Source organism: Micropterus salmoides, unplaced genomic scaffold, assembly GCF_014851395.1.
Source record: "Micropterus salmoides isolate LMB-PRFRI ecotype aquatic unplaced genomic scaffold, ASM1485139v1 Ms_hic_scaffold_1479, whole genome shotgun sequence".
Classification (NCBI taxonomy): domain Eukaryota; kingdom Metazoa; phylum Chordata; class Actinopteri; order Centrarchiformes; family Centrarchidae; genus Micropterus; species Micropterus salmoides.
The window spans coordinates 1-23,916 of NW_024040573.1; the positions used below are offsets into that span (position 1 = coordinate 1).

The 23,916-nt window shown below is 46.1% G+C and overlaps 1 protein-coding gene across 1 annotated transcript; it reads left to right on the top strand.

The window, feature by feature from the left end:
* Positions 1-2,498: 2,498 nt before the first annotated feature.
* Positions 2,499-22,482, top strand: LOC119903334 (cadherin-like and PC-esterase domain-containing protein 1; the record flags this gene model as incomplete). Its single annotated transcript, XM_038719501.1, is given in 10 exon segments — positions 2,499-2,566; positions 2,872-3,058; positions 3,130-3,298; positions 14,616-14,715; positions 15,106-15,242; positions 15,926-16,146; positions 16,229-16,330; positions 16,920-17,007; positions 17,100-17,246; positions 20,766-22,482. Coding segments are annotated over 10 exon segments (1,441 nt in total), but the record flags the coding sequence as incomplete, so codon positions are not given.
* Positions 22,483-23,916: the final 1,434 nt, after the last annotated feature.

The window sequence follows — 23,916 nt, forward strand, 5'->3', positions numbered from 1 at the left end:
TGTTGTTGTTGATGTTTATACTTCTGCTGCTGCTGCTGTTGTTGTAGTTGTTGCTTTTGCTGCTGTTGTAGTTGTTGTTACTGCTGCTGTGTGTAGTAGTTGCTGTTGTTGTTGATTTTGTTACTGCTGATGCTGCTGTTGTTGTTGTAGTTGTTGCTGTTGCTGCTTCTGTTGTTGTTTTAGTTGTTGCTGCTGCTGCTGTTGTAGTAGTTGCTGTTGTTGATTTTGTTACTGCTGCTCTGCTGCGTTGTTGTAGTGTTGTTACTGCTGCTGTTGTCGTTGTTGTAGTTGTTGTTGCTGCTGCTTCTGTTGTTGTTGTTGCTGTTGCTTCTGTTGTTGTTGTAGTTGTTGTTGCTGCTGCTTCTGTTGTTGCTGTAGTTGTTGCTGCTGTTGTTGTAGTTGTTGTAGTTGTTGCTGCTGCTGCTGCTGTTGTCGTTGCTGTTGTAGTTGTTGTTATTGCTTCTGTTGTTGTTGTAGTTGTTGCTGTTGCTGCTTCTGTTGTTGTAGTTGTTGCTGTTGCTGCTTCTGTTGTTGTTTTAGTTGTTGCTGCTGCTGCTGTTGTCGTTGTTGCTGTTGTAGTTGTTGTTGTTATTGCTTCTGTTGTTGTTGTAGTTGTTGCTGTTGCTGCTTTTGTTGTAGTTGTTGCTGCTGCTGCTGCTGTTGTAGTAGTTGCTGTTGTTGATTTTGTTACTGCTGCTGCTGCTGTTGTTGTAGTTGTTGTTACTGCTGCTGTTGTCATTGTTGTTGTAGTTGTTGTTGCTGCTGCTTCTGTTGTTGTTGTTGCTGTTGCTTCTGTTGTTGTTGTAGTTGTTGTTGCTGCTGCTGCTGTTGTTGTAGTTGTTGTAGTTGTTGCTGCTGCTGCTGCTGTTGTCGTTGCTGTTGTAGTTGTTGTTATTGCTTCTGTTGTTGTTGTAGTTGTTGCTGTTGCTGCTGCTGCTGCTGCTGCTGTCGTAGTAGTTGCTGTTGTTGTTGATTTTGTTACTGCTGCTGCTGCTGCTGTTGTTGTAGTTGTTGTTACTGCTACTGTTTTCATTGTTGTTGTAGTTTTTGTTGCTGCTGCTGTTGTCGTTGCTGTTGCTGTTGTTGTAGTTTTGCTGTTGTAGCTGTTTTTGCTGCTGCTGTTGTAGTAGTTGCTGTTGTTGTTGATTTTGTTACTGCTGCTGCTGCTGTTGGTTTAGTTGTTGTTGCTGCTGCTGTTGTAGTAGTGCTGTGGTTGTTGATGTAGTTACTGCTGCTGCTGCTGTTGTTGTAGTTGTTGTTACTGCTGCTGTTGTCATTGTTGTTGTAGTTGTTGTTGCTGCTGCTTCTGTTGTTATTGTTGCTGTTGCTTCTGTTGTTGTTGTAGTTGTTGTTGCTGCTGCTTCTGTTGTTGCTGTAGTTGTTGCTGCTGTTGTTGTAGTTGTTGTAGTTGTTGCTGCTGCTGCTGCTGTTGTCGTTGCTGTTGTAGTTGTTGTTATTGCTTCTGTTGTTGTTGTAGTTGTTGCTGTTGCTGCTTCTGTTGTTGTTGTAGTTGTTGCTGTTGCTGCTTCTGTTGTTGTTTTAGTTGTTGCTGCTGCTGCTGTTGTAGTAGTTGCTGTTGTTGATTTTGTTACTGCTGCTGCTGCTGTTGTTGTAGTTGTTGTTACTGCTGCTGTTGTCATTGTTGTTGTAGTTGTTGTTGCTGCTGCTTCTGTTGTTGTTGTTGCTGTTGCTTCTGTTGTTGTTGTAGTTGTTGTTGCTGCTGCTTCTGTTGTTGCTGTAGTTGTTGCTGTTGCTGCTGTTGTTGTAGTTGTTGTAGTTGTTGCTGCTGCTGCTGCTGCTGTTGTCGTTGCTGTTGTAGTTGTTGTTATTGCTTCTGTTGTTGTTGTAGTTGTTGCTGTTGCTGCTGCTGCTGCTGCTGCTGTCGTAGTAGTTGCTGTTGTTGTTTATTTTGTTACTGCTGCTGCTGCTGCTGTTGTTGTAGTTGTTGTTACTGCTGCTGTTTTCATTGTTGTTGTAGTTTTTGTTGCTGCTGCTGCTGTTGTCGTTGCTGTTGCTGCTGTTGTAGTTGTTGCTGTTGTAGCTGTTGTTGCTGCTGCTGTCGTAGTAGTTGCTGTTGTTGTTGATTTTGTTACTGCTGCTGCTGCTGTTGTTGTAGTTGTTGTTGCTGCTGCTGTTGTAGTAGTTGCTGTGGTTGTTGATGTAGTTACTGCTGCTGCTGCAGTTGTTGTAGTTGTTGTTGTTGTTGTTGTAGTTGCTCCTGCTGCTGTTGTTGTTGATGTAGTTACTGCTGCTGCTGCAGTTGTTGTAGTTGTTGTTGTTGTAGTTGCTGCTGCTGCAGTTGTTGTAGTTGTTGTTGTTGTAGTTGTTGCTTTTGCTGCTTTTGTAGTTGTTGCTGGTGTTGTAGTTGTTGCTTTTTCTGCTGTTGTTGTTGCTGGTGTTTTAGTTGTTGCTGTTGCTGCTGTTGTAGTTGTTTTTGCTGATGCTGTTGTTTTTGTAGTTATTGCTGTTGTAAGTGGTGTTTTTCATGTTTCCTGCAGAACTGATGAGACAGAAAAACTGACCAATCAGGAGTCAGCTCTGGCGTCTCTACAGGACGAGGCTGAAGGTGAGACATCGTTAACACAACTTGTCAATATGTAAAACAGCTGGAGACACAGCGTTTTGTATGTATTCAACGTAGTGATGAAGCACGCTCTGTAGAGCAGTTTGTCCGTTCGGACTACAGTAGAAACATGGTGGTGCAACATGGTGACGTCCATGTAAGAGCAGCGGCGGTGTCTGTAGATAGAAATGTCTCATTCTAAGGTAATAAAAAAAAACGGTTTATTATGTCAGGTCTGTACACACCACTGAACACACAGTGATATTAAATATTACACCCTGGACCTTTAACAGGTGTTTGTTTTTCAGGCCCCTGTTCGGACTCCCACCTCAGACAGATCTACACTGACCCCCCCCTCACTCTGACCCCGTCCTTCAGCCCCGAGGTGAGAGAGTATCGTGCCGAGGTGACCTTTGACACGGTGACAATTCGAATCCGGCCGGAGCCTGTCAGTTCAGCCTGTCGGGTTCACCTGGATGAGCACCGAGGCCCCAGGTGAGACCAGGACCCCTGACTTCTGACTTCTGAGCCCAAAGTCCACATTACTAAAGGTTCTTATTCTTCAGGATGGCAAACTACCCGGTCGGCCTTGGCAACAGCAGGATCAGCATCCTGGTGACGGACGGCGCTGAGACGGAGCCTGCCGTCATGACCATCTACACCGTCCACGTGTACCGCGAGAGCCGGCCCAGTCTGCCTATGTTCGGGGATCATGTGACGTGCAGCTTCCTGCAGGTAGGTCAGCTGTTTTCCTATTGGATATGATGTCACGGTCAGGTGAGATTAAAGACATTTTAGAAACAGTGGGAAAAGGCAGAAATGAGCTTGTATAGCTGAGCTGACGAACATGTGGACATAATTTAAAGGAAAGCGCTCTGACACAAACCAGCACGCCAAGCTGCTCCGTGTTAAACATGGAAAGCCAGAAAACATCAAACCGTCAACAATCTGCTGACACGTCAGTGAAAGAAGCTCTGAGCATCAAACATCTGTGGCCCCTGAGGGGTTGAAGAGAAAACACCACTCGCTTATTTCAAACACATTTTCACCTCATGTCTTTTAAATTCCTCTCGTCCACTCAAACAGGATCCTCCGGGTCTGAAAGCTGAACCCTTAAACCTGCGTCCTCTCCAGCAGCCAGCAGGGGGCGACTTAAACCTGCGTCCTCTCCAGCAGCCAGCAGGGGGCGACTTAAACCTGCGTCCTCTCTAGCGGCCAGCAGGGGGCGACTTAAACCTGCGTCCTCTCCAGCAGCCAGCAGGGGGCGACTTAAACCTGCGTCCTCTCTAGCAGCCAGCAGGGGGCGACTTAAACCTGCGTCCTCTCCAGCAGCCAGCAGGGGGCGACTTAAACCTGCGTCCCCTCCAGCAGCCAGCAGGGGGCGACTTAAACCTGCGTCCTCTCCAGCAGCCAGCAGGGGGCGCCTTAAACCTGCGTCCTCTCTAGCTGCCAGCAGGGGGCGCCTTAAACCTACGTCCTCTCTAGCTGCCAGCAGGGGGCGCCTTAAACCTGCGTCCTCTCCAGCAGCCAGCAGGGGGCGACTTAAACCTGCGTCCTCTCCAGCAGCCAGCAGGGGGCGACTTAAACCTGCGTCCTCTCTAGCAGCCAGCAGGGGGCGACTTAAACCTGCGTCCTCTCTAGCGGCCAGCAGGGGGCGCCTTAAACCTGCGTCCTCTCTAGCGGCCAGCAGGGGGCGCCTTAAACCTGCGTCCTCTCTAGCAGCCAGCAGGGGGCGACTTAAACCTGCGTCCTCTCCAGCAGCCAGCAGGGGGCGCCTTAAACCTGCGTCCTCTCTAGCAGCCAGCAGGGGGCGACTTAAACCTGCGTCCTCTCTAGCAGCCAGCAGGGGGCGACTTAAACCTGCGTCCTCTCTAGCTGCCAGCAGGGGGCGCCTTAAACCTGCGTCCTCTCTAGCAGCCAGCAGGGGGCGCCTTAAACCTGCGTCCTCTCTAGCAGCCAGCAGGGGGCGACTTAAACCTGCGTCCTCTCCAGCAGCCAGCAGGGGGCGCCTTAAACCTGCGTCCTCTCTAACAGCCAGCAGGGGGCGCCTTAAACCTGCGTCCTCTCTAGCAGCCAGCAGGGGGCGCCTTAAACCTGCGTCCTCTCCAGCAGCCAGCAGGGGGCGCCTTAAACCTGCGTCCTCTCTAGCAGCCAGCAGGGGGCGCCTTAAACCTGCGTCCTCTCCAGCAGCCAGCAGGGGCGCCTTAAACCTGCGTCCTCTCTAACAGCCAGCAGGGGGCGACTTAAACCTGCGTCCTCTCCAGCAGCCAGCAGGGGGCGCCTTAAACCTGCGTCCTCTCTAACAGCCAGCAGGGGGCGACTTAAAGCTGCGTCCTCTCCAACAGCCAGCAGGGGGCGACTTAAACCTGCGTCCTCTCCAGCAGCCAGCAGGGGGCGACTTAAAGCTGCGTCCTCTCCAGCAGCCAGCAGGGGGCGACTTAAACCTGCGTCCTCTCCAGCAGCCAGCAGGGGGCGACTTAAACCTGCGTCCTCTCCAGCAGCCAGCAGGGGGCGCCTTAAACCTGCGTCCTCTCTAGCAGCCAGCAGGGGGCGACTTAAACCTGCGTCCTCTCCAGCAGCCAGCAGGGGGCGACTTAAACCTGCGTCCTCTCTAGCAGCCAGCAGGGGGCGACTTAAAGCTGCGTCCTCTCCAGCAGCCAGCAGGGGGCGACTTAAAGCTGCGTCCTCTCCAGCAGCCAGCAGGGGGCGACTTAAACCTGCGTCCTCTCCAGCAGCCAGCAGGGGGCGACTTAAACCTGCGTCCTCTCTAGCAGCCAGCAGGGGGCGACTTAAACCTGCGTCCTCTCCAGCAGCCAGCAGGGGGCGACTTAAACCTGCGTCCTCTCTAGCAGCCAGCAGGGGGCGACTTAAACCTGCGTCCTCTCTAGCAGCCAGCAGGGGGCGACTTAAACCTGCGTCCTCTCTAGCAGCCAGCAGGGGGCGACTTAAACCTGCGTCCTCTCTAGCAGCCAGCAGGGGGCGACTTAAACCTGCGTCCTCTCTAGCAGCCAGCAGGGGGCGACTTAAACCTGCGTCCTCTCTAGCTGCCAGCAGGGGGCGCCTTAAACCTGCGTCCTCTCTAGCAGCCAGCAGGGGGCGCCTTAAACCTGCGTCCTCTCTAGCAGCCAGCAGGGGGCGACTTAAACCTGCGTCCTCTCCAGCAGCCAGCAGGGGGCCCTTAAACCTGCGTCCTCTCTAACAGCCAGCAGGGGGTGCCTTAAACCTGCGTCCTCTCCAGCAGCCAGCAGGGGGCGCCTTAAACCTGCGTCCTCTCCAGCAGCCAGCAGGGGGCGACTTAAAGCTGCGTCCTCTCCAGCAGCCAGCAGGGGGCGACTTAAACCTGCGTCCTCTCCAGCAGCCAGCAGGGGGCGACTCCCTGGTTTCAGAAAGAAGTGTGATTGTATAGAAGTCTCTGAGAAAATGTTTCTACTTGTCAGCTGATTTATTCCCTCAGTAAACACTTTCCTGATGAGTTTGTGGTCTCAGTCGCTAGTTTCAAGTCTTCTTCAACACAGCATGATGTTCATTTAGTAATTATGGTCCCATTTAGAGGAACAGAGACCAGCTTTAGGGCGGGGCTACAAGCTGACTGACAAGCTGTCAATCAGGATAGAGGCGACTTGTATCCGCTGCTCTGTGTACATTTAACCAGCGCTGCTGAAAAAGCTCATCAGGAGTCGGCTGCTCATTTTTCAGTGAGTGCGTTTTATTTTAAGCCTGTTTGTCACTAGCTAAAATTAGCATCCCAGCTAACATCCCAGTTAAACCTTGCTAACCAAGCTAGCTAGCTCCACCCTCTCGTCCAAATATGGTCCAGTTGGTTCCAAAAAGTCAAGATGGTGACGACTAAATTCCAAACTGGAGGCTTCAGAACGGCGGTCCACAACCCAACGGGTGACGTCACGGCGCCCACTTCTTTTGTACCGTCTGTGGTTTAACAGCGGGGCGCCCTGATGGCTGCAGAGCTCAGAGGAAACGTGAGGCTGCGTCCAACAAATCCTGATGTCCATTTCTCTCTGAGGACATCTGAGGACATTTTCCTTCAGAGACACAACGAAGACAAAAAACACAGAGCGACCACACAGACGGTCCCAAAATGTCCTGGAACTGAATTTATGTTTTTATATTCACCAGTTGTCTCAGAGGATTAAATGTGTTTTCATGAAAGAATAAATTCCTGCTCTCTGTTGGAGAATGAAACATCTGGTCTGGATGAAGTCTATGACGAAGCGAAGCCGTGAAACCGCTTCTCTGGATTCTTCTTTGATTCTTTCTCTTCTTCTCTTGTTTCACCATGTTGCACCTGTGATCTACCTGTAGCTTCAGACAGACAGGTAGATGAAGAGAGTAGGTGTTCCCTCATCCTGCTGTGGGGTCGGCGAAGGGGCCCCTGCATAATAGAGGGGCCATTGATGCGGTGTGGGGTCACTTGTTTGAAGTTCAGTCATGTGAAGATAAAAGTACAGCTGCTGACAGGTAGACAGGTGCCCCTCCCCCCCAGGTCCTTACACACCTGATCACAGGTCCTGCTCTTCTTTATGTGCTATTAAAAGTGTAAAGTCCACGGAGACGGGTCAGGGAGGCCTGTGTCGCGACCCGCAGGTGGTCGTAATGTTCTGGCTGATCCAAGTAGAAAGCTGTAGAAAAAGTGAATCTTTCTGTGAGTCTGATTAATTTATGAATATCAGACTGTGATATTTTACAGATGTTGTTACAATAAACATCGTCACTGAGTTTGTGAGCTGAACTATTAAAGGCTGTAAACAATGTGATTGGACGAAGCCCTGCTTCACTGTTCTGATTCATCATGACGTCTCTCTCTCTCTGTTATATACATAGGCCTGTATATGTAGACACATAGGTGCATCTCAGAAAATTAGAAGATCCCGGAAAGTTCATTTCTTTCCGTAGTTCAAGTCAAACAGTGAAACCTCCATATATTCTAGAATCATTCCACAGAAAGTGAAATATTTCATCTGATTCTATCTTTTCATGTTTCAACACTGAAGAAATGACTCTTTGCTCCAATATAAATGTAAGTGAGCGTGCAGCTTGTATAACAGTGTAAAGTAGTGAGCGTGCAGCTTGTATAACAGTGTAAAGTAGTGAGCGTGCAGCTTGTATAACAGCGTAAAGTAGTGAGCGTGCAGCTTGTATAACAGTGTAAAGTAGTGAGCGTGCAGCTTGTATAACAGTGTAAAGTAGTGAGCGTGCAGCTTGTATAACAGCGTAAAGTAGCGAGCGTGCAGCTTGTATAACAGTGTAAAGTAGCGAGCGTGCAGCTTGTATAACAGCGTAAAGTAGCGAGCGTGCAGCTTGTATAACAGCGTAAAGTAGTGAGCGTGCAGCTTGTATAACAGCGTAAAGTAGCGAGCGTGCAGCTTGTACAACAGTGTAAAGTAGTGAGCGTGCAGCTTGTATAACAGTGTAAAGTAGTGAGCGTGCAGCTTGTATAACAGTGTAAAGTAGCGAGCGTACAGCTTGTATAACAGCGTAAAGTAGTGAGCGTGCAGCTTGTATAACAGTGTAAAGTAGCGAGCGTGCAGCTTGTATAACAGCGTAAAGTAGCGAGCGTGCAGCTTGTATAACAGCGTAAAGTAGTGAGCGTGCAGCTTGTATAACAGCGTAAAGTAGCGAGCGTGCAGCTTGTACAACAGTGTAAAGTAGCGAGCGTGCAGCTTGTACAACAGCGTAAAGTAGCGAGCGTGCAGCTTGTATAACAGCGTAAAGTAGCGAGCGTGCAGCTTGTATAACAGCGTAAAGTAGCGAGCGTGCAGCTTGTATAACAGCGTAAAGTAGCGAGCGTGCAGCTTGTATAACAGCGTAAAGTAGCGAGCGCGCAGCTTGTATAACAGCGTAAAGTAGTGAGCGCGCAGCTTGTATAACAGCGTAAAGTAGTGAGCGCGCAGCTTGTATAACAGCGTAAAGTAGTGAGCGCGCAGCTTGTATAACAGCGTAAAGTAGTGAGCGCGCAGCTTGTATAACAGCGTAAAGTAGTGAGCGTACAGCTTGTATAACAGCGTAAAGTGGTGAGCGTGCAGCTTGTATAACAGCGTAAAGTAGTGAGCGTGCAGCTTGTATAACAGTGTAAAGTAGTGAGCGTGCAGCTTGTATAACAGCGTAAAGTAGCGAGCGTGCAGCTTGTATAACAGCGTAAAGTAGCGAGCGTGCAGCTTGTATAACAGCGTAAAGTAGTGAGCGCGCAGCTTGTATAACAGCGTAAAGTAGTGAGCGCGCAGCTTGTATAACAGCGTAAAGTAGTGAGCGCGCAGCTTGTATAACAGCGTAAAGTAGTGAGCGCGCAGCTTGTATAACAGCGTAAAGTAGTGAGCGCGCAGCTTGTATAACAGCGTAAAGTAGTGAGCGTACAGCTTGTATAACAGCGTAAAGTGGTGAGCGTGCAGCTTGTATAACAGCGTAAAGTAGTGAGCGTGCAGCTTGTATAACAGTGTAAAGTAGTGAGCAAACGTGAGGTGTGACTCACTTTGGTGAGATACTGTACATACTTACACTGTGTGCATATATATATATATATATATATATATATATATATATATATATTTATACTTGACTGAGGTATTTTCTTTGTGTGGATCAGCGCCTTCTAACCTCCAGATGGACTCACTTTTATTCAACACGTGAAAACCATCGTTGTTCTTCTCCGAGCATCAAAAGCCGAATCGCTCTCTGGTCGTTGGCGTTGCCATGGCAGCTCAGTCTGTATTCTGTGCGGTGCAGAGAGCCTGGTTTCCATAGTAACGGGTCCAAATCAAGGATCCGACCTGAGTGGACTCTCCTTGAGCCAGTTCCCTCGTTTCTTTTATTTGATAGGAACAGATGCTGATCTGTGATCTGTTTCCTCCTCCACTGATTAATCAATCACTCGTGCTTCGTCCCAGCCCGCCTCTTTCTCCGCTGGATGTCTCCACGTGGTTCTGGCGCCATGTCGTCATGGTTTCTCGAGCCTGTCTGTGCCAAATCATCTTCCATCTTCCTGCTCGCAGTGGTTTCATGCCTTCTTAATCAATTCTTCTCACTCTCATGATCTTCCCAGTGGATCTGTCTGAGGCATCTTCTGCTTGGTCATCTGCCTGATTCATTTTCCACGTCTCGCCCTTAAACAGGGCCGACAGGACCAGCGTCTTCTACAGGTCCAGTTTAGTTCCTGATGATCATCAAGATCTAGACAGAATGAAGACTTGAAGATTTAGACTTTGCTGAGGTAACTGTACCGTCTGTGGTAGGACGTCCTTGGAAAAGGTATCATTCGTAGTGGTTCATGGGAAAAGTAGTTCCTTCACTCATTTAAATACTGATGTTCGCAGTCTGGGACCTTCTTTGTCTCTTTAACATTTTTCTTGCAGATTCAAAAGTTTTTACGGTCATGGTTCATATCGTAGCTGGTTGGATCAGTTCAAGGCTTAAAACTCTTTAAATAAGGTTTTTTGGGAAAGTCAATGGATTAAGAGAAAAGAACCGGAGGCGTGAAAGAAGAAGAGGTCGCAGCTGACTGTCGTTGCTGGTTTAGCTGATGGACTGTTTTAGTCTCTGCCAGCTTTTAAACAGCAGCGTCGGTGCTACTGCTGCTTTAGCGTTGCTCTTTGTCTGTCTGTGGCTGCAGCACAGTAGCTGCTCTGGAACACATGTTGAGGATGTGAGGATCAGACTTCCCTGCATCTCTGGATCATGATCCTGTCTCTGCTGATGGGTCCAGATGGACCTGATCCAGGATCTGAGCTCACTGCAGCTTTCATCCTTCACCTTAAATAACCTTTCTTCTCCGTTCACGCTGGCTGTAGCTTCCAGCTCCTGAAGCATTTACAGACCAGCAGCCTGGAGTGTCTCATCATTTAAACAGTCAACAGCTAATTAAGTGCTAACAGGGCGCTAGCTGTGTGCTAACCTGATGGGTTAGTTTCATGTTGTTTGTCAGGTAGAAAAGAGTGTTAGCTGCTGCAGAATAAGCAGAGGAGGTAAAGACAGGGATCAGTAATGAGTTAAAGTTCTTCTGCAGCAGAGGAAGGAAAGTCAACACGTTGGAGCAGCCTGTGAATAGAAGCTTTATTTCTTCTATATATATGATGTATAATATTGATGAAGGCAGACAGAGCAGCTGGTCTTCAGTTGATCCTACAGTGAAATCATTTTACTGTTAATTTCAGATCTAAAATGACTGTTTTGGTGACGTAAACGTTGTTTTTAACTTTGTTCCATTTAAGATTTTTCACTGGACTTGTACTACTGAGATTTACAGAAGAACTACAAACATGGCGGAGTTGCAGTGTGTGATGGCGGCACGCCTGCTGACACAGAAACAGCAGCTCTGGAGGACTGAACAGGCTGGTGTCCTGTTACCATGGTCACAGAACATCAAACCATTTTTATTTGGTAGATACTAAAACTGGATCTTTTATTGACACGTTGACCACCGAGCTAAAATGTCCCGTTTTCCCCAAAATAAATCTGGTGTCCTGGTGTCCTCATGTGATCTGTCTCAGCAGCACCTTCAGTCACGAACATTTAAACTCCAGCAGCAGAGTCGGAGCCAGAAACCCGTCAGAACCAACACATGTTTGAAATCAAGAAGGAATAAATTCAGACAGACGACAGAAAGAATGTGAACAAACATCTGAGGCGTCCTGCTGCAGCTTCAGCTCTAACAGACCCACATGGATCCTCGTTAACATCCAGTTCAGCAGAGGGTTTCTCTGGTTTCGGGAGGTCCGGGTCTCGGAGCTAATGAGGCTTCAGCCGACGTGTTGATCCGCAGAGTCGCTTCACATCAGATCTGAGATCAGTTCGGCTCTTTGATCAAACAGGATTATTCCTGTTGGAGTCGTGTAAAGAGAAAAGTTTCACTGAGAACCAACACTTTCACACGAAAAACAGACTTTAAACTCAGACGGAAACAAGAAAGACAAATTATTCACTTCCACATGTTCATACAAGAAAGTACACTTAAAAGTACTGCAATATTTCTGTCCTGCGGCAAAAAACTCACAAGAAACACAGGAAAGAAACAGCCGCTGTTACTGTTCATCCTCCGTTTATTATCAGCAGCCAAACATCAGCTGTAAACTAAACTAATATTCAACAATCAGAAACAGACAAATCAGTCAAGACATGAAGTTCAAGATCTCAGCTCAGTCAGACAATAAGAGTCAAAGTTCAAGCCTCACACCTCCGACCTTCATATGTTTAATATCGTTTCATATGTGAACGACCAACGTGCACCTTCATCATGTGAACTTTCCTCTGTGAGCTGAACTTCAGGAATTATCTGTCAGTGAAGAAATCCAAGGAATTCAGAAACACAATTATTTCATCTGTTTTTCTTCCCCTGGCTGCAAACGTGTTCATGCTGCTCAACTAGACATATTAAACCTGTAATTATACATGTTAGTAATACAATAATCATAAAAATACATACTCATATAGTAATAATACATTTTACATTTGATGCAAGATTCAAACCAACAACAGAAAAGCTGAGTAACTTCCATCCATAGGTGTCATTTACACTGGGGACCCTGGGGACGCTGGGGACCCTGGGGACGCTGGGGACGCTGGGGACGCTTGGTACACTCGGGATGCTTGGGATGCTTGGGACACTGGGGACGCTTGGTACACTGGGGATGCTTGGTACACTGGGGACGCTGGGGACACTGGGGACGCTGGGGACACTTGGTACACTGGGGACGCTGGGGACGCTTGGTACACTGGGGATGCTTGGTACACTGGGGACGCTGGGGACACTTGGTACACTGGGGACGCTGGGGACACTTGGTACACTGGGGATGCTTGGTACACTGGGGACGCTGGGGACACTGGGGACGCTGGGGACACTTGGTACACTGGGGACGCTGGGGACACTGGGGACGCTGGGGACACTTGGTACACTGGGGACGCTGGGGACGCTTGGTACACTGGGGATGCTTGGTACACTGGGGACCCTGGGGACGCTGGGGACACTTGGTACACTGGGGACGCTGGGGACGCTTGGTACACTGGGGATGCTTGGTACACTGGGGACCCTGGGGACGCTTGGTACACTGGGGATGCTTGGTACACTGGGGACCCTGGGGACGCTTGGTACACTGGGGATGCTTGGTACACTGGGGACGCTGGGGACACTGGGGACGCTGGGGACACTTGGTACACTGGGGACGCTGGGGACGCTTGGTACACTGGGGATGCTTGGTACACTGGGGACGCTGGGGACGCTTGGTACACTGGGGATGCTTGGTACACTGGGGACGCTGGGGACGCTTGGTACACTGGGGATGCTTGGTACACTGGGGACACTGGGGACCCTGGGGACACTTGGTACACTGGGGACGCTGGGGACGCTTGGTACACTGGGGATGCTTGGTACACTGGGGATGCTTGGTACGCTGGGGACGCTTGGTACACTGGGGATGCTTGGTACACTGGGGACACTGGGGACGCTGGGGACACTTGGTACACTGGGGACGCTGGGGATGCTTGGTACACTGGGGATGCTTGGTACACTGGGGATGCTTGGTACACTGGGGACGCTGGGGACGCTTGGTACACTGGGGATGCTTGGTACACTGGGGACACTGGGGACGCTGGGGACACTTGGTACACTGGGGACGCTGGGGATGCTTGGTACACTGGGGATGCTTGGTACACTGGGGACGCTGGGGACGCTGGGGACACTTGGTACACTGGGGACGCTGGGGATGCTTGGTACACTGGGGATGCTTGGTACACTGGGGATGCTTGGTACACTGGGGACCCTGGGGACGCTGGGGACACTTGGTACACTGGGGACGCTGGGGACGCTTGGTACACTGGGGATGCTTGGTACACTGGGGACCCTGGGGACGCTGGGGACACTTGGTACACTGGGGACGCTGGGGACGCTTGGTACACTGGGGATGCTTGGTACACTGGGGACCCTGGGGACGCTGCTGCATTTCACATTTCTTCAAAATATTGTTAAAAACGACTCAGGTGATCTGGACGAAACCTTCTTTCTGTGGTTATTGATCAGAAATATAAAGCCGGTTATTGATGCTAAATGACATTAAAAGACAAAAGGTTGCGTCCGTGGCGCCGAGCAGCACAGTTGTTGTCAGATGAAAGCGCCGCCGGCCTGTTTGGTGTTTTCCAGTGGGAGTTGTGTGTTCTGGCGGCGGCGGCTGTTCTCAGACCAGCGTCCTGTCCGTTTACTCTGAGCTCAGGTACGAACAAGAAAATCCCTGTTAAGTTTTCTTGTTGCACTTTGTTGTGAGCTGCGACGCCACCGTGCAGAATGTGACGCCGCCGCGCCGAAACCTGCAGCAGAAGAAGAAGAGTGTGTGTTTGTGAGGACGTGTGTGGCGGCGGCAGCTCTGAAGTCGGGGCCAGACGTGGCGGCTCCCACGGGGCCTCTGAGCACTGGGCCGGTCGGGTTTATCTGACCTCTGACCTCTGACAGCGGCAGAGGATGATGGGACGTCGCTCGCCAGAGATCTGTGACACAAAAGAGAAGAAGAAGAAAGGTTTGATTTAAAAGTGAGAACAGAAGGAACAGATCAGAGAAGAAGGAGCAGAGACTATCACTGGGCTCCACCTGTGTGTTCCTGTTGCATGCTGGGAAATGTCAGGGATTCTTCACACCTTTGTTTCTAAAACGTTTCTGGGGTCCAAAAATTCATTCAGCCAATTTTCAGATTTTAAGGGATAAATTTTGAACAAATCACTAGATTTTGATAAAGCGTTCTGCAAATGTCTGAAGCCAATAAAACCAAAAAAATTCATCGGACTCTTATCTATGTGCTGGAAAATGGATTTGCGTGATATGCAAATCAGCGCATATTTAATGAGGAAATGCCTCATTTGCATATAAAAAATGAATGGTTATGTTTCCTGTCAGAGTTTCATTGTGATGTGAGGAAAGTTGGTAAAAAGTCTGTTTGACTGGAGCCTCTTTATTCACTGATGAGTAAAAACAGACTCGCTGCACAGATGACATCGCATTCAGTCCGGCCCTCCGTACCGACAGTTACCTGACCCCCTTCCTGTTCTGGACTCTGTGTTTCAGGACTGTGGTCTGCTGGTCCAGCCCGGTCGGTCCTGCGGTCTCCAGCCTTTCATCCAGTCTCAGAGTCCACTTCAGACCTGCAACTCGGGACACGTACCAGGTCTGGTGTCACTTCCTGTCTCTCACATGGGCAGGTTCAGTATCGATCAGCTCCGTCAGACTGTTCAGATTGTGATCAGATTTCACTTTAGAAAATATCTGATTAAGTTAAGACAAACCAAGCTAAGCTAAGCTAAGCTAAGCTAATGTCTGTGAAGGTTCTCAGTCTCCCAGGGCAACTGGACTTGGATGAAAGACCAAGAAATCTTCAACCAAGTCCAGTTGCCCTTGACTTTGACCTTCTTTGGAAAACTTTGAGCTAAGATGAATCTTAGCAGCAGCAGAAGGAACTCCAGGATCACAATAAAAACTGAAAGACAAACTGTAAAATTTCTGTTTCTGTTTGTAAATTGTATATTTTATACTGTCTCACCTGTCTCACCTGTCTCAGGTCGGTGGGTGGTTCCGTGTCTCAGCTGTTCTGATAACAGGACGTGTGATTGGAGGGAGGTTGCCTGGCAACCTGACAGCTGTTATCACCCGCTAGTGGACCGCCCCCTTCTGCAGGACTGTATGACCAACAGGAAGGTGAGGTCGACATGTGGTCCAGCAGGTGGTCCAACATGTGGTCCAACATGTGGTCCAACATGTGGTCCAACATGTGGTCCAACATGTGATCTAACATGTGGTCCAACATGTGGTCCAACATGTGGTCCAACATGTGGTCCAACATGTGATCTAACATGTGGTCCAACATGTGATCTAATATGTGGTCTAACATGCGGTCTAACATGCGGTCTAACATGTGGTCCAACATGTGATCTAACATGTGGTCCAACATGTGATCTAATATGTGGTCTAACATGTGGTCTAACATGTGGTCCAACATGTGGTCCAACATGTGGTCCAATATGAGGTCCAATATGCAGTCTAACATGTGGTCCAGCGGGTGGTCCAACATGTGGTCCAACATGTGGTCCAACATGTGGTCCAACATGTGGTCCAACATGTGATCTAACATGTGGTCCAACATGTGATCTAACATGTGGTCCAACATGTGGTCCAACATGTGGTCCAACATGTGATCTAACATGTGGTCCAACATGTGGTCCAACATGTGGTCCAACATGTGGTCTAACATGTGGTCCAATATGAGGTCCAATATGCGTCTAACATGTGGTCCAACATGAGGTCTTCCATGTGGTCCAACACGGGACAGGTGTCTTGATGTGTATCACCTGTTGAACATGAACCTTCCCGTCTCTCTTCAGGTTTTGTTTATCGGCGACTCGACCAATCGTGGGATGATGTACTTCCTGATGGAGCGGGTGAACTCCAGCCTGGAGGACTGGGGCAAAGCTCACGACACGCTGGTCTACAGGAACCTGAATGGGGGACGGACCCTCGTCAGCTACTCGTATTATCCTCAGTTCTGGCTGCAGAAGAACCAGAGACCCACGTTCAGACAGGCTCTGCTGCAGCTGCTGGACAGGTGAGAGGACCAGTCCTGATGGGGGGTGGGGGGGGGGGGTCACACTGTGCTGCTCATGTCCTGATGAGTTTCTCCCCTGAAGGTCACGACCTCTGGTGAACTCAAACCTGACAGTTCTGGTGGTGGGTGGAGTGCAGTGGCTCAACACGGATCACCTGAAGACGGTCCGAGAGGTGCTGAACAGGTGAGCAGGTGCATCTGAGGATCACTGCACTAAACTACCTCACTGATCCAGAATCTGCAGCTCTCATGTTTTTAGACACTATTTAAAAAGCTTAGAGTGCTCTTTTGATTCTACCGTCTCACTCAGCTGATCCTCAGTTAACAGAGCCGAGTAGAATTACAAGGATTAGAGTCCCTGTTTTGTCCGCTGTTAACTTGTTGACAGGGCCCGCTGTCAACCACTTTTACCAGAGTTTGTAGTGTGGACATTCTGGATTTACAGTGATGACTGTATCTAAAGAAGGGTTAGAGTCCCCTTAGCGTTAGAGTCCCTAAGTAACTGAAGGGGGGATAGAGTGGGAGATTCGGAATCAAAGGAGTAAAATGAGCAAAGGTGGGAAAGCCTTTTTTATATTTCCCTGTTGTTTTTATGTTTTATGTAAAGCACTTTGAATGACCTTGTTGCTATACAAATAAACTTGCCTTCACTTGAGACGTCATGTGATTGTGGTCTACAGACGTTTGCTAAATTGCATAAGTGTTGTTTTAAGTTATAACCTGAGTGTGGTTTCTATGACACACGTGGTCACTTTGCCCCTCCCCCCCCCCAGAGAGTCTCTGGGTGACGTCCTGGTGGTGGTGAAGTCTCTGGGGATGGGTTTCCACCTTCCTGTAGACGGGATCCGGTCTCTCAGTCTGGTATGTTTCTGCTTCCTGCTGCACGTCTGCTTGATTTTATATCAACGCACTCTCACACAATGATCGTTTGTTTGTTTGTTGTGACCTTTCAGAAGGAGATCCAGAAGCTCTACAGGGAGAACCGTAACATCATCACCACAGCAAAGCATTATGGGTACGAGGCAATTGACACATTCAGCATCACAATGGGTCGGTACAAAGAGTTCCTGCAGGGGCGGTGTGGCTGCCACTTTCACGAGGTAACTTTACAGATCAGTAAATAATACAACCCGTTCTCACTTCCAAGTCGTCATATACTGACGCATGTTCAAGACCCGTTGGTGTCAGTTTGTAACGCACTGGGGGAAGCAAGCACAGAGACAGAGTAAGGAGGTGGCTGCGGTGGGCCAGAAACCGGACTTTCAACCAGGACAGGTGTTCATGTAAAACAAAATGTCAACATTGAATGTTTTTAAGTTGCTTAAGTTACACAACTAACGTTTCTTAACTTACGTAAGTAACGTAACCATGATCTTTTTTGAAATCAAACCAAATTGCAACCTGTCGCAACGTTAACATATACTTTTTTTTAAAGGCTAAACGGACGTTGCTTATTTATTGTTGTTAACTTGAGCCCTACACATTCAAAAACTATACTAATGGGTGCCCATGGCAATAAAAAGCAACACCAAGGGGTCTGACCAAGCATCCGTATGTGTTGAGTTGGAGTGAGAATGTGTTGAATAATATGTTTATGGATCCTCAGAGGAACATATACGAGGAGTCAGGGCTGATGTGGATTTCCTCAAGGTAAGTTTAGGAAACGGTGGTGGACATGTTAGGTTTATGAAAAGGTGGTGGATTGGTTAGGTTTATGAAAAGGTGGTGGATTGGTTAGGTTTATGAAAAGGTGGTGGATTGGTTAGGTTTATGAAAAGGTGGTGGATTGGTTAGGTTTATGAAACGGTGGTGGACATGTTAGGTTTATGAAAGGTGGTGGTTTGGTTATGTTTATGAAACGGTGGTGGACATGTTAGGTTTATGAAAAGGTGGTGGTTTGGTTAGGTTTATGAAACGGTGGTGGCTTGGTTAGGTTTATGAAAAGGTGGTGGATTGGTTAGGTTTATGAAAAGGTGGTGGTTTGGTTAGGTTTATGAAACGGTGGTGGACATGTTAGGTTTATGAAAAGGTGGTGGTTTGGTTAGGTTTATGAAACGGTGGTGGCTTGGTTAGGTTTATGAAAAGGTGGTGGATTGGTTAGGTTTATGAAAAGGTGGTGGATTGGTTAGGTTTATGAAAAGGTGGTGGTTTGGTTAGGTTTATGAAAAGGTGGTGGATTGGTTAGGTTTATGAAAAGGTGGTGGTTTGGTTAGGTTTATGAAACGGTGGTGGACATGTTAGGTTTATGAAAAGGTGGTGGTTTGGTTAGGTTTATGAAAAGGTGGTGGTTTGGTTAGGTTTATGAAAAGGTGGTGGTTTGGTTAGGTTTATGAAAAGGTGGTGGATTGGTTAGGTTTATGAAAAGGTGGTGGATTGGTTAGGTTTATGAAACGGTGGTGGACATGTTAGGTTTATGAAACGGTGGTGGACATGTTAGGTTTATGAAAAGATGGTGGTTTGGTTAGGTTTATGAAAAGGTGGTGGTTTGGTTAGGTTTATGAAAAGGTGGTGGATTGGTTAGGTTTATGAAAAGATGGTGGTTTGGTTAGGTTTATGAAAAGATGGTGGTTTGGTTAGGTTTATGAAAAGATGGTGGTTTGGTTAGGTTTATGAAAAGGTGGTGGATTGGTTAGGTTTATGAAAAGGTGGTGGATTGGTTAGGTTTATGAAAAGGTGGTGGTTTGGTTAGGTTTATGAAAAGGTGGTGGATTGGTTAGGTTTATGAAAAGGTGGTGGTTTGGTTAGGTTTATGAAAAGGTGGTGGATTGGTTAGGTTTATGAAACGGTGGTGGACATGTTAGGTTTATAAAAAGGTGGTGGTTTGGTTAGGTTTATGAAACGGTGGTGGACATGTTAGGTTTATGAAAAGGTGGTGGTTTGGTTAGGTTTATGAAAAGGTGGTGGATTGGTTAGGTTTATGAAAAGGTGGTGGTTTGGTTAGGTTTATGAAAAGGTGGTGGATTGGTTAGGTTTATGAAACGGTGGTGGACATGTTAGGTTTATAAAAAGGTGGTGGTTTGGTTAGGTTTATGAAACGGTGGTGGATTGGTTAGGTTTATGAAAAGGTGGTGGACATGTTAGGTTTATGAAAAGGTGGTGGTTTGGTTAGGTTTATGAAAAGGTGGTGGACATGTTAGGTTTATGAAAAGGTGGTGGTTTGGTTAGGTTTATGAAAAGGTGGTGGTTTGGTTAGGTTTATGAAAAGGTGGTGGTTTGGTTAGGTTTATGAAACGGTGGTGGACATGTTAGGTTTATGAAAAGGTGGTGGTTTGGTTAGGTTTATGAAAAGGTGGTGGATTGGTTAGGTTTATGAAAAGGTGGTGGTTTGGTTAGGTTTATGAAAAGGTGGTGGATTGGTTAGGTTTATGAAAAGGTGGTGGTTTGGTTAGGTTTATGAAAAGGTGGTGGTTTGGTTAGGTTTATGAAAAGGTGGTGGATTGGTTAGGTTTATGAAAAGGTGGTGGATTGGTTAGGTTTATGAAAAGGTGGTGGTTTGGTTAGGTTTATGAAAAGGTGGTGGTTTGGTTAGGTTTATGAAAAGGTGGTGGATTGGTTAGGTTTATGAAAAGGTGGTGGTTTGGTTAGGTTTATGAAACGGTGGTGGACATGTTAGGTTTATGAAAAGGTGGTGGTTTGGTTAGGTTTATGAAAAGGTGGTGGTTTGGTTAGGTTTATGAAAAGGTGGTGGATTGGTTAGGTTTATGAAAAGGTGGTGGTTTGGTTAGGTTTATGAAAAGGTGGTGGTTTGGTTAGGTTTATGAAAAGGTGGTGGTTTGGTTAGGTTTATGAAAAGGTGGTGGATTGGTTAGGTTTATGAAAAGGTGGTGGTTTGGTTAGGTTTATGAAAAGGTGGTGGTTTGGTTAGGTTTATGAAAAGGTGGTGGATTGGTTAGGTTTATGAAAAGTTGGTGGTTTGGTTAGGGAAAAGGTAGTGGTTTGGTTAAGTTTATGAAAAGGTGGTGGATTGGGTTAAATTTAGTACATTACATGATGTAAGACCGTAACTTTATTTAACTTAAAACTCTAAACAAGTCTTCCCTGACTTGGTTTCACACCAGATTTGAACCCAGGTCTCAGTGATGAAAGTCTTGCTTCTGTTTGACCCGTCTTTCCACCTCATGATGTGGACTTTGTCGCTCTTTGTACTATGTCACCTGACCTCCTCTTTAGCTCCTTCATAATTACCACGGCAACTAGAGGTCGCCGCCCAGCAGAAGACTGGCCATAATGAGCTGCTCAGTCGACCTGTTCGGACGGTTCTCTGGTGACGACGGCTGCATGCCAGCTCCGCCTAAAGCAACAGCCAATCACATCACTCTGCCCTGTTTGTCTTGATTAACAGATAACGACTTTATTTATTTCATGTTTATAGTTTTGTTCCTGAAGGAAGAATTTTCTTTTTTCATTCTCTCTCTTGGAAAAATGATCAGTCAACGTCCAACATCACTTTACGTAGACGATAGACAAGTTTATATCTCAGAACATCCACTGAGAATCCACAGCACCTAGACCAATCTGAGAAGGTGTTTCTCTAATCGTTAACACGACTCTTAAAACTCCTGAACCTCGTTAACAGATACTGAAACCAGGTGTTGGCAACTCTTCTTCTGCTGTGACAGGTGGAGAAGCTTCAGTCCCCCAGGCCTATAGACGAAACGACGTCCACAACCAACAGAACCAAATCCACCAGACCCGGACCTGGACTCAGCAGCCAATCAGCTGTGCCGGACCCAGACCAAGAGGCATGGCCTAAAGCCTCATCCTATCACGTGAGAGGACCAGTGAACCAGGTGTACTCTGAGATCCTGCTGAGTCGCCTGTGTCCCAAAACCAGAAACTAAACACCTGAGAGTGTGTGTGTGAGAGACTCACCTGTCTCATCCACCTGCAGCAGGCTCTCGTGGTGGGGGGGGGGGCAGATGAATAAAACAGTCAAAAGAAATCTCGAGGGATAAAAAAGACTGAAAGCTGAACATTTTCCTGTTTTTCTTCAGGACTCAGGTGACTGTACACCTGACTGCTTTATCTTCAGCATAAAACGGGCTCTTAAAGTGACACAGCATAACGAAGATACTAACCTTCCAGTGTTTAAGGTCCAAGTCGAAATGATTAAGTATCTGAAACTGTTTCTTTATGTAAAAGAAAAATATAATTTACAATTGTTTCTCCAAACCAACAAGAACTTCTTCTTTTCATTGTGAGACAGATTTCCATCTTTCCTCTAATCTGCTGCAAGTTACTGATGCAAAAACTTTATTTTGTGTACTTAATACTTTTTACTGTGTACTAATTACTTTCCACTGTGAACTAACTACATTCTGATATGTAGTAACTGGTTTATAAAGCGCACTAGGTAGTTTCAATCTTAATTAACTTGTATAATGTGCAGCAATAAGTTTCTCTATAATGTGCTCCTGTTTGTAGTTCACACCTGCTAGTTACCAAAGGCTACCAGCTGCTATGTACTGTGTAACAGTTAGTTTCTAATGCTAACAGTTAGTTTCTAATGCTAACTGTTAGTTTCTAAAGCTAAATACTAATTTCTAATGCTAAATGCTAGTTGTCAATGCTATACAGTTAGTTTCTGATGCTAAACAGTTAGTTTCTGATGCTAAACAGTTAGTTTCTGATGCTAAACAGTTAGTTTCTGATGCTAAACAGTTAGTTTCTAATGCTGTTAGTTTCTAATGCTAAATGTTAGTTGTTAATGCTAAACAGTTAGCTTCTAATGCTAACTGTTAGTTTCTAATGCTAACCGTTAGTTGTTAATGCTAAACAGTTAGCTTCTAATGCTAACGGTTAGTATGTAATGCTAACTGTTAGTTTGTAATGCTAACTGTTAGTTGTTAATGCTAAACAGTTAGCTTCTAATGCCAACGGTTAGTTTCTAATGCTAAATGTTAGTTGTTAATGCTAAACAGTTAGCTTCTAATGCTAATGGTTAGTTTGTAATGCTAAATGTTAGTTTGTAATGTTAACATTTATCTTCTAATGCTAACGAACCTCAGCTATTGTAGTGTCCATCAGCTGGTTTCTAATGTACACCAGCTAGTGTTTAATCTGCTCTAACTAATTTAGTGCTACTTTCTTATGTGTAGGGGAGACCGGGGGCAATTGTAACATATTTTACATTTTCCTTAATAACTCACAAACTACTTGAGATACACTCATCATCTTTTGTTTCAAGAAACACATATATGTGAACTAATTAATGATACAATTGATATATTTTCACTTATAAGAACAAGACTAAAATATTTAATTAAATGCAAGAAGTCAGAGTGCGGGGGCAATTGTAACACTGAAAAATAAGTCATATTAATCCACTGCATCTCAAGTAAAGCCTAGGCTGCCTCAAAGTAATTACTTTACAGCTAATAATGTTACATAAGAGTTTTCAAATGGTTCGAATTATTTTAGGTGTCAGGCTCTCTCTGTTCTAACTTCATAAAATTGCTTTTTACAAGTGAACTAGTCATTCTCTTTGGTTTGCTGGGTCTTATACCATCAACTACTTTAAGTCCACTATACAGACAAACTGACAATGAGAGGAACAGACTTAGACAGTGAAAACTGTTCACAGAGCGCTGTGATCTGTTGTAGAAGCACTCAACAAGTGATGAACGTGCGGCGGGCTGAACGCTCCGCTGCTGAAAGCTTCCAGTGTGGGTTGACGCCGGGCTGAGGACGGGTCAAAACCGTGGCACACACAGGCCGCCTGTATGAGTCCGGGGCAACTGGTCTCTGATGCACACTAGCTAGTTAAGTGCTCACTAGTCAGCTTCTCTGTGCATGGTTAGAAATGAATCTCTCTTCTGATGGAACACTGAAATCAGTCTGTTCTTCTTCTTCTCTCTGTATATTTATGTTTTATACCTCAGTCGCTGACGTTATTGATAAATTCAAACCAAAGAGTCGGTGATAACTGTGTCATCATGTGAAATAAATGTCTTATTTGATGCTCTGCTTATATTTTCTATATTTTTCTACAATGTATTTTGTGCCTTTTATCTCTAAACATGTTTACATGCTGGAAAATAGAATATATTTATATATGACTGTAATGATTCTCTGATCTTTAATGAAATTGTTTTCCAAAAAGACACAAACGCAATTTCTCAATAACAAATCAACTGTGACGACATGAAATCTGTTTATTATTTGTCTTTATTTCACTCTTCTGTGTCTTTTTACAGTTTGATAAACCCGACAGTTTGATCACCGTTTACTTCCGCCAGGAGGTTAAAATCTCACAAAAGTTAATCAGACGAGCTGGAAGGGAAAGGCATGTTTCCTCTGTGTGAATTGAATTTGTATATATTTGCTGATATTTTTTAATGTAAAAAACAATAAAGGACTTGTTAAAGAAAGAATATTAATAATTAATTGTCGAGTATTAAATGTGTTGAACTTTTCTCCGGAAAAAGCTAAATTAGGTTAACTTAATTTGTTTATTGGTCAAACTGATTAAAAGGTGTTAAATATATATATTCTATATTTTCTTTGTAGACTGTAAGTGTTTTAATTTACATGCAACTTAAACTCAAATATCAAATTGAATGATCAAATGTAAATAATAGATAGATAAGCAGGTCATGCAGAATTCAGTCAGGACAGTTTGTTCTGCTAAAGGCAGATTTTTCAACATCTAAAAGTGTTCAATGTAGAAACATCTGAATGGAGTTTGGTGTGAAGTTTCGGGGGCAGTAATCCTTGTTTTATATACTGGGATTAACCTAACACCAAACTCCATTCAAAGATCAAGCAGTT